General features: G+C 41.5%; 1 protein-coding gene across 2 annotated transcripts in view; it reads left to right on the top strand.

The window, feature by feature from the left end:
• LOC121300046 (F-actin-capping protein subunit alpha-1-like) overlaps positions 1-12,937 on the top strand; it is a 13,681-nt gene extending 744 nt beyond the window's left edge. The window contains exons 1-10 of one of the 2 annotated variants that reach the window (XM_041228401.1): positions 2,709-2,819; positions 8,768-8,831; positions 9,126-9,177; positions 9,392-9,455; positions 9,811-10,017; positions 10,424-10,503; positions 10,729-10,807; positions 11,365-11,436; positions 11,658-11,720; positions 12,685-12,937. In XM_041228401.1, coding sequence (XP_041084335.1) covers positions 2,724-2,819; positions 8,768-8,831; positions 9,126-9,177; positions 9,392-9,455; positions 9,811-10,017; positions 10,424-10,503; positions 10,729-10,807; positions 11,365-11,436; positions 11,658-11,720; positions 12,685-12,825 — 918 coding nt within the window. In that variant the 5' untranslated portion in view covers positions 2,709-2,723 and the 3' untranslated portion in view covers positions 12,826-12,937. Of the gene's footprint in view, positions 1-2,708; positions 2,820-8,767; positions 8,832-9,125; positions 9,178-9,391; positions 9,456-9,810; positions 10,018-10,423; positions 10,504-10,728; positions 10,808-11,364; positions 11,437-11,657; positions 11,721-12,684 lie in introns of those variants that run through there. The other variant, XM_041228402.1, reaches the window with a different exon arrangement.
• Positions 12,938-13,759: the final 822 nt, after the last annotated feature.

The raw sequence follows: 13,759 nt of genomic DNA, 5'->3' as shown, positions 1-13,759 counted from the left end.
TGTGTGTCGACAGTAATAACTGCATCGGGCCTGTTTCGTGTTTGTGTTGAGACTCGAGCTACTTCCTGTTTGCAAAGTATCCCCTCCCTAATAAAAAAAAAATAATAATAATAATAATAATAATAATGTAAAACTGTGGATGCGAAGGTTAGTGCATTTACTCTGTTTATCAGCCGGCGTTATTCGCTGCCCTCGGCCGGTACGATTTCAGTGCATTAACACGATTATGAGGTTGGGAATGTGGTTTGAAGCGCGGATCCGAGGCAGCTCTGCAGTAACTTCGGCTCCAGCGTCCTAACTCTTGCTTTCATTAACAGCAGTCTGGCGTGCTGGTGTCGTTTTGAACGATGCATGGCGAACCACGCTAACAGTTTGCGCCAGACTTTTGTATTCTGGTTTAATCGCAATGTGATTACAATAAAAAAAAATGCCATTAAAATAGATATTGTATCAGCAAGCTGGATACTGTTTAATTGCCTTTTCAAGTTCAGGAAATGGCATTGGCTACACCTCTTTGGGGAGGTGGGGGGGTGGACGCAAAATACTATATTGCGCAACAATATAAGAATTTGAAGAGGTGGGGGATAACTAAATATGTGTTTTACACCGTGTTTAAAAAAAAAAAAACAAAAAAAAAAAAACAAAAAAAAAAAACATATTTACGTATAAACGTCTAGACAGCTGTGAGGCCAAATACAGCGGGGCTGTTGCTTGCAGTCGGAGAGTTTCGTTCTTGCTTGTCAGCTCAGTCTGCTTTGAAATCCAAATGCGGTCAGGGAGGCAAGGGTGCGGTAGGTTCCCTGCTCTGCTATTGCTGACACCGAGAGTGTCTGATTGCAAACTGTTAGCGGCAGGCTGCAGTCGGAGGGCTTGCACGAACAAGCAAGCGGACTGGCATCCCCTCCAGGGGTGTTATAGATACGCCGCTGTTTATTAATACCCTTCTGTAGCTACCTGACAAGGGGTGGGCGGTGCGTGCGTAACTGTGCTTTCACACTTTGCCGTGCTTTATAGAAGGGTTATACTGGCCTTAAAGCAGGGTGTTCTGTGGAGCTCTCTTCTGTGGTTGTCCTGATGAATGTTAATACAAAACTACAGAATGTGTGTTCAGTTTTCTTGGAGTTGATGCTGATGATATTATTATTATTATTGTAGAATGTTTCTTTGCAATTTTCTGTACATCTTATTTTACTTAGTGTGGGGTTGCCTGTCAGTATAGAGATCTATTAAACAGTCCATAACATTACCGAACACCTTTATTAGACTAAACGGAATTTTCATTGACGTTTTTTTGCACACTCAAGATAAGTCAGAGATGCATTTTCTAATGCATGGTAACTATTATTCATTTGAAAGCATTAAACTGATTTAATGTAAAATACTTTTTCTTTAAACTGAGAATTGTGATTACATTTATAACTATAGCCTTATGACTGCCAATGGACGGATTGATTATAACCTAGTGCACATTATTGGGCTCTCATGTAAATGAAACAGCATGTGAAAACGTTGATCAGAAATGCAGGCATTTCCAATATAAATGTAGATGGCATTTTCTTATTTTTTTTTTTGCCTACAAAATCATAAACTGAGTAACAGGGTTGCTATAAAGTAATTTATTCCAGGAAAGAAAGAAAAAAAGAATTATTCATAAAGGTGTTACTGATATCAAAACATAGTCTGTCGCAACATCTTTGGTGCATCTGACCCTACAGGGCTTTTGCGATTCTTCGTCTTTTTTTACACTCAACACCTCCTGCCTTAGTCTTCCTGTGCACGGGGGACTGATCATAATCTTAGACTAAAAGCTAATGCACGGGTGGTACTTGGTGAAGACCTGGCTGGTTGTGTGTGCAGGAGAAACACTCAGCTTCTTTAAAATCGTTGCAGGATGTGAAAAGTCGCAGGCGCTTTTTATAGAGGTCAGAAAGGGCCTCCAAACTGTAGCAATTATTGCATAATAGTTCCTGATTTTAATAAGCTTAGCTAATGCAGAAAATAGCCCAGGTGTGACCAGTTTAGCAGTATACTAAAGCCTGAAGCTTTATTCCCAGCCCTGAATTATAACTGTAGATGCAAGAACACCAGATGACCATGCAGTAGCAGTATGCAATGAGACAGGCATTCATTTAAATCTGGGTGATTTCATAGCAGTGGAGGCAGCAGCAGTATGTGCTGTGATTTATAGTGAAGCTCAAGCCAAGGTGTCTCTTACACAGCTGCACATGACTCCTGCTACCCCTGGGCACAGGTTTGCAATGCTGGAATAAATACATCCATTTCACTTGCTCTACCCCGTGCCAGTCACTTCAATTATAGTTATTTCTTTTTTGCTCCCTCAAGGTTCTTTTATTCCTGCAGTAGTCGTGCCTTGAAGCAGAAGCACAAGGGAGGCTTCCTGCATTCTGTCTGGGATACACCTTTTTACAGCGCTGTAAAACTGCTGCTGTTGAATCACTGTGTTGAAACTGCTGAATCCTGGAGGGTGGTGACCTGGCTCTTATCATGTTTCTTTTCTGGTGACCTCTCCCTTCCAATAACAGAACAGTATCACACTCCATGGAACTCGTTTCAATCCGCTAACTCTTTCAACAGTAACTTTTACAGAAGTGTTTAACTCCTTGTCTTAACAGCGGAACAGAACACATTCATCTGTGAAGCAGAAGTTGTAAACCTGTAACTGAATTGAAGCACGATTCAGGTAAAGAAAGGCGTGGTTTCTGATGGAGACGTTTCACTCCCTGAACAACGCTTTATCCACCTGGCATCGGGACCTCCTGACGCCTGTTGACGTTGTCTGGGGTTGGACGCAGTGGAAGGCAAGACATTCGTCTGTGGAGACGAATCTGCTCTGGCTTTCTGCAGCTTCACTGTAATGAACGTGAGCAACATACAGAAGTAAACACACAAGTCTTAGTTAATAGTTCACACACAGTAGAGCACGTGTGATCATTTAGTGGTAATTGGAGCTAGTTAAGTTGTACTACAGATAGGCTTATAAGTAGGGGGTCTACTTAAATTGCGAATTCTGGAAATTGAAGGGTCACCGCGAAATTCACTTAGGGGCCAGTGCATACCGGACAAATATGGAAAGGGGAAAAAAAAAAAGAAACCTTGTTTTAAATTAACTACTGCACAATGCAAGCGACGCAAACTGTCTTCTGTAGATAGGCTTTTTTTTATTTTTTTATTCCTTCGCTGTCATGTGTGCATTGCACTTAGGCAAAAAAAAAAAAGTCCTTAGAAAAACATTTATAAACAATACTCCAAAGTGGTTAACGTTCTTGTTTACTGTTCAGATGACAACAATGTTTTAATCAGCCTATCAGTGCGTCTGTACTGGCTTTTCTGTGACCTGCACTGTACAGCAGGGGGTGGGACAAAATCAGAGCTGCATTGTTTTGATTTAGGTTGCTAAAGTCTAGTTTTCAGCATTGGAGGTATAATGCCAGATATGGATGACAAAGCGAAGAGTGTTAAGTATATTTTGGCTGATCGTGTCAAAATATTTCCCAAAGAAACTATGTGGTGATGGAGGTAATTGTTTTGCACATCATGTGTGTCTGGAGAAAATACGATCGATCGCTATTTAGCTTCGGAATTCTACATTAAACGAAAGGCTACTACAGAGGCTGCTGAACAGAACGTAAAATAAACAGCTTTCAGAAAACAAACTGGAAAGTCGGCGCAGACAAAAAGCATTCCTGTCGGTTGTTGCCAAGTTAAATCCGCACTACAGGTCTGATCCAGCACAGCCACCTCGCTTCAAGCGACCTGCTGTGCTTGCTTTTTAAATGCAGTTAGTTTTAGACCCGAATAGGCACGTTTTCTTTGTTTTCACTCGGTACTAATAAAATGAATTTTTGGATGGGACAAATAACATGACAAACATGCTGCCTTTATTAAAGTATGCCAGATGCCCTTGGGTAGCCGAGTTTTGGGTCTGTTTCTAAGCGATTTCCACATCTGTAGAACTTGGCAAAGCTTTGCCGTACACTTCCAACCAACTCAGTGGATGCAGGACGTGCAGTCTCAATGTATGGGCAAGTCCACACTAGACAGAGAATGTCAGCAGCAACTGCAGGGGGATGCTGCATGCATGCCTTTAACAAATGACAGCTCTCGGTTATAGTAAGCAAGCAAGTACTGCTATTGTTAGGCTTTTACGGTGGTCTGAAATATTGTCTGGGTTTATTTAATGTTTAAACAGGTTCGCAAAATCCTAATTTTATAACATAACCTACCTGCGAAAAATACGTGAGTTTACTGCGGTTTAAGTAGACCTCCTTCTCATAAGGGATTTGTTTGCATTTATTTACTGTTTGTTTTGTTACACTGTACTGTGGTTTCACGTCTGTGTTTAAAGTTACACAGCAGATGAGTAGCTTAGGGTATAAACTGAACCTTTCCTTGCTAGTTGCTTTTGACATTTCTTCTGATCTAGGCAACTTGTAAAAAAATGTCCAGAATTCACTTTGAAGCTGTGGACGGCAGTGGTGTCGCACCACACCAGCGCTAGTAATTTTCCTTCGTTTAAACCCTGTGTTTTGCCTGGTTAAACATGCACAGGTAAAACTAATTCCCGAAATAAAAAAGCAAGTCTGTTTGTCACACAGTGTGTGGATGCATTTGCACTGCTAGTCCCGTGCTTTTCTTTTAAGGTTTTAAAACATTAGCAGTTTCTGTTAAGAAAAATAAATGGTGCACTCATTGCAAGTTGGAGCAAAGCCTTGGTAAACCTCATCCCTACAGAGAAGCAACTGCTGCTTTGCAAACGCGACGTGCTGAAGAGGTATTGTATTGTGCCGTATGCACGGGTGCAACACCATTGGGTGGTTGCTGGGTTAAACTGTTCATGACTAGATACGGTAGTCCATGCAGTAGGGCTGCTATTTGCATTCAGAATATCCTTTTGTCTAATTGTTTTTGCACAGCACTTTCAGCAAGTTGCATACTTTGATTTCTGGTTTTGATAACTGTCACTGATAACTAAACAGCCTCCAATGGGGATAGCAATGGTAGACTAACTGCAGATAGAGAGAATTAAGTGGGTAATTCTATCATTCCAATTGGTCTAGGAAATAAAAAATAAGTTTTTGTTTTTTTTTTATGAATCCCCATCAGATCCCAGTATAAAATTACAGCTTTAAACACTTCCTGTCTTTTTCATTTTATTTTTAAATAGTTTTGATTCTCATTATCTTTCAAGTGTGGCATATTAGAGAGGGTGATATCATTTCCATATCAATATTAATTATAAGTAGGATTCAGTTATGAAATGAGTGCTTCTGTATTTATTATATATCAAGCATTAAAAAGAACTTGATGCTTACCTACAGTGCTTGACAGATACAATCATAATGCATCCAAGTGGCTAATATTGTCCCATTCGTCATATTATCATATCACAGTTAACACTCAAGTTGTTGTCTTTCATAAAGCTGATACAAGACAGAAAACCAGTGAGAGTTTCTGTCAAACCCAAGCCAGTACTCTGTTTCAGATCAATGTGCAAAGTGAGCAAAAGGCAGATTGCAAAGTTAATACCTGTTTTGTTTGAAGGAATTCAAATCCTTTATGTGGGCTGGAAGTACAGTAAAAGGCTTCGCTGTCAGCGTGAGAGGAGGAGGAGGAGGAGGAGGAGGAGGAGGAGGAGGGCAGCAGTGTCTGCAGACTTGTCTAGCAAAGCATCCGTTATCCGTAGGGTTTAGAAACATTTCATCTCTTAATTGAATTCCATTTAGCTGAAGAATTTCCAAACCATTGAAAGGATTGTGTAATATAATAATAAATCTGCAAACGTGAACGACATTCTTCTGAAATAAGCACCGGGTGAATTATGGACAACGGGCCACAAAAAAAACAAACCAAAATCCAAAACCTGTTTGAGTCGATGCCTTTTACCAGCTTCCTTACAGAGAACTTTATTCACTGAAGATTCAAAGCTCCTTCAGTGCTTCTGTACACTCTTAACAGAATCAGAACCACCTTCCCGCAAGGAGGCAGTGTGGTCCAGTGGTTAAAGTCCAGGGCTTGTAACCAGGTGGTTGCCGGTTCAAATCCCACCTCTGCCACTGACTGGCTCACTGTGTGACCCTGAGCGAGTCACTTCACCTCCTTGTGCTCCGTCCTGCGGATGAGATGTTAAATCAGTGTCCTATTGTAAGTGACTCTGCATTAATGCACAGTTCACAGCCTGCCTCTGTGAAGCGCTTTGGGATGGTGGTCCACTATGAAAGGTGCTGCATAAAAATAAAGATGATAGTGTTATAAAGGCCTATACCAAAGCCAGCTCAATGCAGTTTTTTTTTTTTTTTTTTTTTTTTTTGGAATAAACAAATTACTTTGATCAAAAATGACGTTGTTTCATGCCATTACAATGGTTTAATTCCTCTCGTGGTAGTCCGGCGTTCTCAGCTAGTTTAAATCCTAGTACTTCCTGAGCAGAGAAATCTCATGATAAGGTGATCTTTTAACTGGATTTTCTGGTAAGACCAGGTGGGTTCTGATGCAGAGAAACACTAATTCATTATTGAATACATGTAACTTGAAGGAACCACTCCGTACTATTGAAGATATTGTAGAAAGGGGAAATAAAATAGCATTTCTACTGGGGGGGGCATTAAAAAGAGATCTTGTTTGCTCAGTGAATATTTCAATGCGTGAGCAAACAGGCATGTCAAAATGAATTGTGTGTGTAACCCTATGAACAGTATTGTAAATGGGCACTGTTGCACTGCAATGTAAAGAATGCAGTCAGCTTACTTCTGACTGTCTTAAATGAATAAGGAAAACAAACAGTTTCTCTTTGACATCATTCCAGCATCAATCCACCCGCCTTTCTTAAGTCCACGGAGGCAGCTCTAGTGAAAGCGTTCTTTGGTATTAGCAAGGTTTGCATCACAGTTTGTTTGTATTCGGGTCAGGGTGCTTAGAGCACAACTTGAAGAGCGTGGGTCTGTCCCAGAACAGTTTTACATAACTGTAATTGATCGCAGCTGCTATCTGAAATGAGGCTTGCACGGGAACACCCTAGCCGTCTGCTACAGCCGAGTCTACCTAGTTTATAAAACCATCTGTTTGAAATTTTTATGGCTGTTGTGTTAAAAGCCTTTGGTGTTTTGAGCAGCACGGGAAGCTTGCACCAGTTCAGAAACGAGAAGTGGGGACTTCCGAGTGCAGAGTGTTGACTTAAAATGGTAAAAGTAGCTGACTCTGAGATAGGCAGGAAGTGCTGCACTGCTCGGAATCACATTTTTCTCAGCAGTGCTTGTCGTGCAGGCTTTTTTTGGTTCAAGATCCCTAGCTGTGGATCCTAGAGTATATATATTTCTCTATTAAAAGAGGATGCTGCTTTACAGTGCAGTACATTCACTTTCAGTTGCTCGCCTGGATAAGAGGTCATTGCAGTCTTCAAAGCTAGTCATGCAACGTGCTGATCCTGCTAAAAGACGATTAACCGCTTTTGTTTCGTGGCTGATCCTACAGTTTCTATAGTTGAGACACGCAACTCCACTTTCCCTCTTTACGTGGGACCTGCTTTCCGCACTGATTGTGACACTGAATTGGAATGTGTTGCGGCTGATTTAGCCTGGCCATTTACACTTAAGAGAATTTTAAACAGGTTGATACTACCGTCAGCTTCAATTGGGCTGGGAGCAATATGCCATCGGAGCTAAACAAAATAGATTCTACCCCTTCTCGTAGCCTGTGGAAGACGGGAAAGGGGTGGGGGGGGTCTATCTGGTATTTAAATCCAACATCAGAAATGCTGGGTGAATCACATCGTTCTAGACGTCTTTCCATTGCCAAGCATAGTGACACAAACTTTCCCTGAAAAATGGGTAACTGCTTTTACTGTTCATTTTGGATGCAGGACAGCACCTTGACTTCAGTAAGATGACCTCAACCTGATCCCCACACAGTCGGAGAGCAGTAGCCTGCCACAGGCTGCCTTTAGAGTCATGTGCAACCTGTGCTGAAGTGTCTTCGCTGGCAGGGTGGCAGTCGCACTGCCTGCTGATGTGTGCAGTACTGCCTGCTAAGAAAAGCACAGGCTAGGGTTCCTGCTATCTAGGGAATGGCATGGCTGAGGAATCTGCTGAGCAGGGTTTAGTTTCAACCCTTCCCTGCAACCCTTTCTTTAATGTTTAAACCACTGCAGGGTGCATGTGGTGACTATGTGCTGCACCTTGTTTTAGTGATCCAATTGTAAATGTTGTACCAGAGCATTTTTCCCTGGTTCTCATGTCTTCGGTGAGCCAGTTCAGCACTGTGCTTTCTTGTCCCTCCTTTACTTGCTTCGCTGTTGCGTTTTGTGTTGTGCGTTGAACTCCGCTGCACGATTGTGTTGGAACTTGCGATGGACATGTGGTAGTAGAATCTGGGTCACATGAGTCACGGTGACCTACTTGAGTTTCTAAATATGTTTCAAAGTGAAAAATTGAGCACTATGGTTGGGTAAAGGGTAAGGCTGTGTTATAACACTGCAGATTGCAATTATAAACCTTCTGTGGAAACTGGCATTTACCATTTAAACTGTCACATGTTTTTCATTTGAAAAAAGTCACCTTGATTTAGTATTTCCTGTCATCTTTATTAAAAGAAAGGATTTTGTTTCCTGCTCTGTGCGCTCTTTAATGACATTCCTGCTTGTTGCTGCTGTTGGTTAGTTGTGAACATGTCAGTGGAATTGGTGTGTGTGTGTGTGTGTGCTGTGCTTCAGATATATTCGCAGTGTTTTAAATTCTGCTATTCTTTTGTACAGGTGCGCATAGCTGCCAATTTTGTCTCCTATGCGCCTCCAGGAGAGTTTAACGAAGTCTTCAATGGTATGTGACCCCTGTTACTCCTCATGAAAACATTTGGGTTTGAATCATGGGGTGTGAACAAGATTCTTTTTGAAATCCCCTTGTGTTCAGTCACTTAGAGTTTCATTGCAAGTCTCGCTGTAAAAGGGAACACTATAGTGGATCTGTACCCCTCCCATAGCAGGGAGACTGCATATTAAAGTTAGTATGTCTCTGCGTGTCACACTTCTACATATCTAGACCACCAATTTGCATGGATATCTGATGTGAAAAAGCTTCAGAATGAGTGATTGAATCCTGAAATGTTCTTTTCAGATGTGCGGTTACTGCTCAACAATGACAATCTTCTCAGGGAAGGGGCGGCGCAGTGAGTATTTGTTGCTTTTATACCAGCAGGGAGGCTGTTACCCTTGCCTTTCTGCAGAGTTAACCCTCTTTTATAATGTAACTGAAATAGTGGGGCGGGGAGAGACGAACACTACAGTGTGCATGCTTCAGATTGGGTCTGGGGGGAAAAAAACAACTTATTTCACCTCTGTGCTGAAGATGAAATGTCAATTTTTTTTTTTTTTTCATTGCAGCGCATTTGCCCGTTACAACATGGATCAGTTTACCCCTGTCAAGATCGAGGATCATGACGATCCGGTAAGTTGCACATGTCTAACAGTCGGAACGATATCAGAGAGAAATCGATACGCGCAGGTCAGCGTTTTATAGACAGGGTGTCATGCGTCAGTGCCGTGCATGGTCGGCAATGTCTTCTGCTGATTTTGGTTAAGTCTGGTGGCCACCTCCTGTTGACTGTCTGCCAATGTTCAGCTTTGAATTTCACACCTGAAGGAAATAGACAAGCAGATATTAACGACTATGCCTGTTATCCCTGACTTGCGGGACACCCCGTGATTTTAGGGTTTAGCTGTCTATGGAAATCCCCCCCCCCCGAAACAAAATCCCTAAATCCACTGTAGAACTAATTTCTCTTCCCCACCCCCCACGACAGGTCCTGATTACAGAGCACGGGGATCTGGGCCATGGGAGGTTCTTTGACCCGAGGAACAAACTTTCATTCAAGTTCGACCAGTTGAGGAAAGAAGCCAGCGACCCCCAGCCCTATGAGGGGGAGGCGGCTCTCAGACCCTGGAGGGATGCCTGCGACAGCGCCCTGCGAGCGTACGTGAAGGATCACTATCCCAACGGAGGCTGCACTGTACGTACACCCACAATCCAGTCAACACGGGACGGGGCAATTCCTGTTTATCAATTGCAATTCCTTTTTAAAATCGTTTCCACTTCCTTCGAAGGGATTGTAATTGATCGCTTTAGAGATGTTAGTAATTACTGTGTAATTCAGCTGCTTTTCATTTGACGCCAATTTTAATGGATTTAACAGTGACTTCAGTGTAAGTAATTTGTTGTCAGTACAGTTAATTGCAGTGCTTATCAATGTTGGAATTGATTTATAAGAGAGTCGGACAAAAATGAACACTTTACTATGGAAGTTAGTCCTCCTTTAATGAAACTGCCATATAGTGTGTGTTTGGTCTACTGCCATGTTCTTATTATTGCATGTGCATTGTAACAGAAATGTAAAAGATTGCATTGCTTCCTTATAGGTTTATGGGAAAACCATTGATGGACAGCAAACCATTATTGCCTGTATCGAGAGCCACCAGTTTCAGCCCAAAAACTTTTGGTAAACTTTTCTTTTAACTGTGATCTTAATTACTTTGATCTGGACTTTGTTCACAAAAACATCTAAAAGCCTTTTTTGAGTTTTGTAAATAAACAGTGCTTTTGAAAAACTGGGATGAATTAATTATGAAGAGGGTTTTATAAAGAGATACATTTCAGTTAGAAAACAGCTTTTCCTGATTTCCAGTGTAATGCCCACAGTGACTGTGTACTGTGTCTGTTCCAGGAATGGCCGCTGGAGATCTGAGTGGAAATTCAACATCACCCAGTCTACTGCTCAGGTGGTGGGAGTCCTCAAGATTCAGGTGGGGAACCTCTTTTAAAAAAAGGCAAACGAACCCATGTGTAGAGCGGCGTGTATCGGGCACGGTGTGATTCTACATGGTGACCTTACTAGCGCAGCGTTCTGTTGCGTGATGATTTCAATGGCTGATGTTATACACAAGTGCTGCTTGCAGTAGCTGCATGTATTGTAACGCATGGGTCTGGAATACACGACAGTGTTTTAGACTGTGCAGTTGGGAAGTGTGCATGCTTCCCTTATCTCATTGGGGTTAAGCCTTTTTATAAAGTAGGCCATCGTTCTTATGCTTGCAGTAGTCCTGTTCTCTTGTATAAGGGTATTTTTCCATGTGACTGGCTTGTTGGATTGCTCTAAAAATATGTGTTTCATGTTGTGGAGATTTACATTTTGGATTTGCATGATTAATCCCTATCGAAGCCTGGGTGTAGTACAGAGCACTTCTGTTACTGTTGTGTGTTTTGAATTGGCAGGTGCAATTTTGAAACAGTCAGCCCTGTTTTTAACGAGTTGTGGTTTAACATCTGTCAGAGCTAAGCCTTGCTGTGTTCTTGTGTTTAGGTTCATTACTATGAAGATGGTAATGTCCAGCTGGTTAGCCATAAGGATGTACAGGAGTCCTTGACGATCTCTGTAAGTATATCCTGGCACACCATTGTGCTGGTGCGTGCAAGAACTACCCATGAATTCTAGAATGTGATATTCACCTGGGCATTGATTGAAAGCCAAACCATGTTTGCAATGCAAGTGTTAGGACAGGGCTGCCACATACAGTAAACTGAACCTTTTGAAACAGTTGACTGGTGTGTTGCAAGTTTTTGTAAGGAAGTCTTAATCCTGTTTCCTTTCCACAGACGGAAGCTCAGACTGCACAGGAGTTTGTTAAAGTTATTGACAGTGCAGAAAACGAGTACCAGGTAAGACCAAAGCTATTCCTGTTGGCTGGTCAGACCGTGAGATTTTATACTGTTCTTTGAATCTGATCATAGTCTTGTAAACTTGTCCTGGTGTTTTCTGCTTCTCTAATTCCCCACAAGCGAAGTATAAATATGATTAAACGCAAGCCTAAAAGGTGTGAAGTCAGGTTGGGTATTTCTGAAATGACCCATTTCCTGCATGCAATGACATTTTACATGTATAGGAAGTGTGGGAACAACCCTTATAATAATGTATTGACTGCTACCTTAATCATAAAGATTAATGATTGGCCAAAAGAATAGTACAACTCTTTATATATGGTCACCTGTGTCAAGTGGCAGAAAAAAATCTTGAACAGGTGTTTTGACTCGGCTAATTTAACCATTGTTTGAATTCTCTTCTCTCTTCTGTACGCAGTTTCTTTGAGGCCATTGAAAAAAAATTTAATATTATTTATTTCAAGGCAGACGCCCTTATTCAGTGTGACTTACAGTTTTTACAAAGTATCACATTGCAAATCATCACATTATGAAAAATCACATTACAGATAAAAGCAGTTATAAAATACAAGAGTCAGAAGTAAATAGGAGCAAACTCAACAAAGAAGGAAAAATACGGTTAATAATTCCGTTTGAGAGCGATTTTGATGAAGAGCAATCTTAAAGCTCTCTGTGTCGATCACAAGATCATTTTCAGGATCTGTTACCATTCCTTTTTCCTGTAATCACAAGATCATTTATCACAGGATCTCGAAAGTGGAAGGGAGTTTTTTTTTTTTTTTGTTTATGGTCTGAACGAGTCAGTGTAGTTCTGCAACAGACACTTGTATGTTTTGGTTTAGAAGTCTTGAAAATTTGCTGTGTAATTTGTATAATGTTTTGTGGTTTTATTTTTGTGTAGAGATGAGATGTTGTAGGACAACCCTGGTCTCTCTTTTTCATTTTTTACTTTACCCCCCCCCAGACTGCCATCAGTGAGAACTACCAGACCATGTCAGACACCACGTTCAAAGCCTTACGCCGTCAACTGCCTGTCACTCGCACCAAGATAGACTGGAACAAGATCCTCAGCTACAAGATCGGCAAAGAGATGCAGAACGCTTAGTGCAGACAGAGCATGAGATTGCTGCTCTGACAAACGTGTGCAAAGAAAAAAAGAATCGAGGTGTGGTCTCACGAAATGTGTGCTCTGACTTGAAACGAAATCCAAGAATATTAGAATGCCACCCCCAACCCCCCCCCTCAATCCCCCGCCCGCCCCCAAGTGTAGCATCCCGACAACCTTAATCAATAGCATAAGGTCGTGCGCGGCTGTAGCAATTGTTTAATTCATATGATCCGGATGAAAAGTGTGACAGCCACCGTAAAAGTGAAGACTTTAGGGTTGTGGCACTCCCAAATTACATTTTTACGTATCAATACGTGTTAATTATTCTCTCTCACTAAAAAGATATAGAGAGAGATATATATATATATATATATATATATATATATATATATATATATATATATATATATATAATATCTCTATCTCTGTCCTAGCTGTGAAAGCCGTAACACACAGGACTTGATATTGTTTCCCCTACTCGAATGGCACTCAAAGCAGTTAAACAAGGCAGAGATGAATTGCTTTTCCTAGTGCATGGGAGGCTCCACCCCTGGTATGGAAGTGGCTTTGCCGTATGCGCTCATGTATCAAAGCTGTGCTGTTCTTCAGTAAAAGTTTAAAACCTCTTTTCCCATCGTAAACGTTTCCCTCGTCCTGTTACATTCTTTTAAAAAGGTGGTTTGATTATGCAATTTTTTCGGATGGTTTTTCTTTGTGTTAACACAGCGTTCCTCCTAAGACTGCACCGTGTTTACTGGGGGGGGGGGGCGGGGGGTAACTTGCTGGGTAAATATCCAGTGTGAATGAGATTAGTAGTGCTTCCTCTATACAGAAACACCTCCAGTGTGGTATGCAGCATTAACTACCCCCTCCTTGTGTTACAGGTGTTAGCCCTTTTCTGTCCTAAACTAATCACCCTCGTATTTTTATA

Source organism: Polyodon spathula, chromosome 25 (assembly GCF_017654505.1).
Source record: "Polyodon spathula isolate WHYD16114869_AA chromosome 25, ASM1765450v1, whole genome shotgun sequence".
NCBI lineage: Eukaryota > Metazoa > Chordata > Actinopteri > Acipenseriformes > Polyodontidae > Polyodon > Polyodon spathula.
The sequence above is the reverse complement of the archived record's forward strand: the minus strand, read 5'-3'. Positions and strand labels throughout refer to the sequence as shown.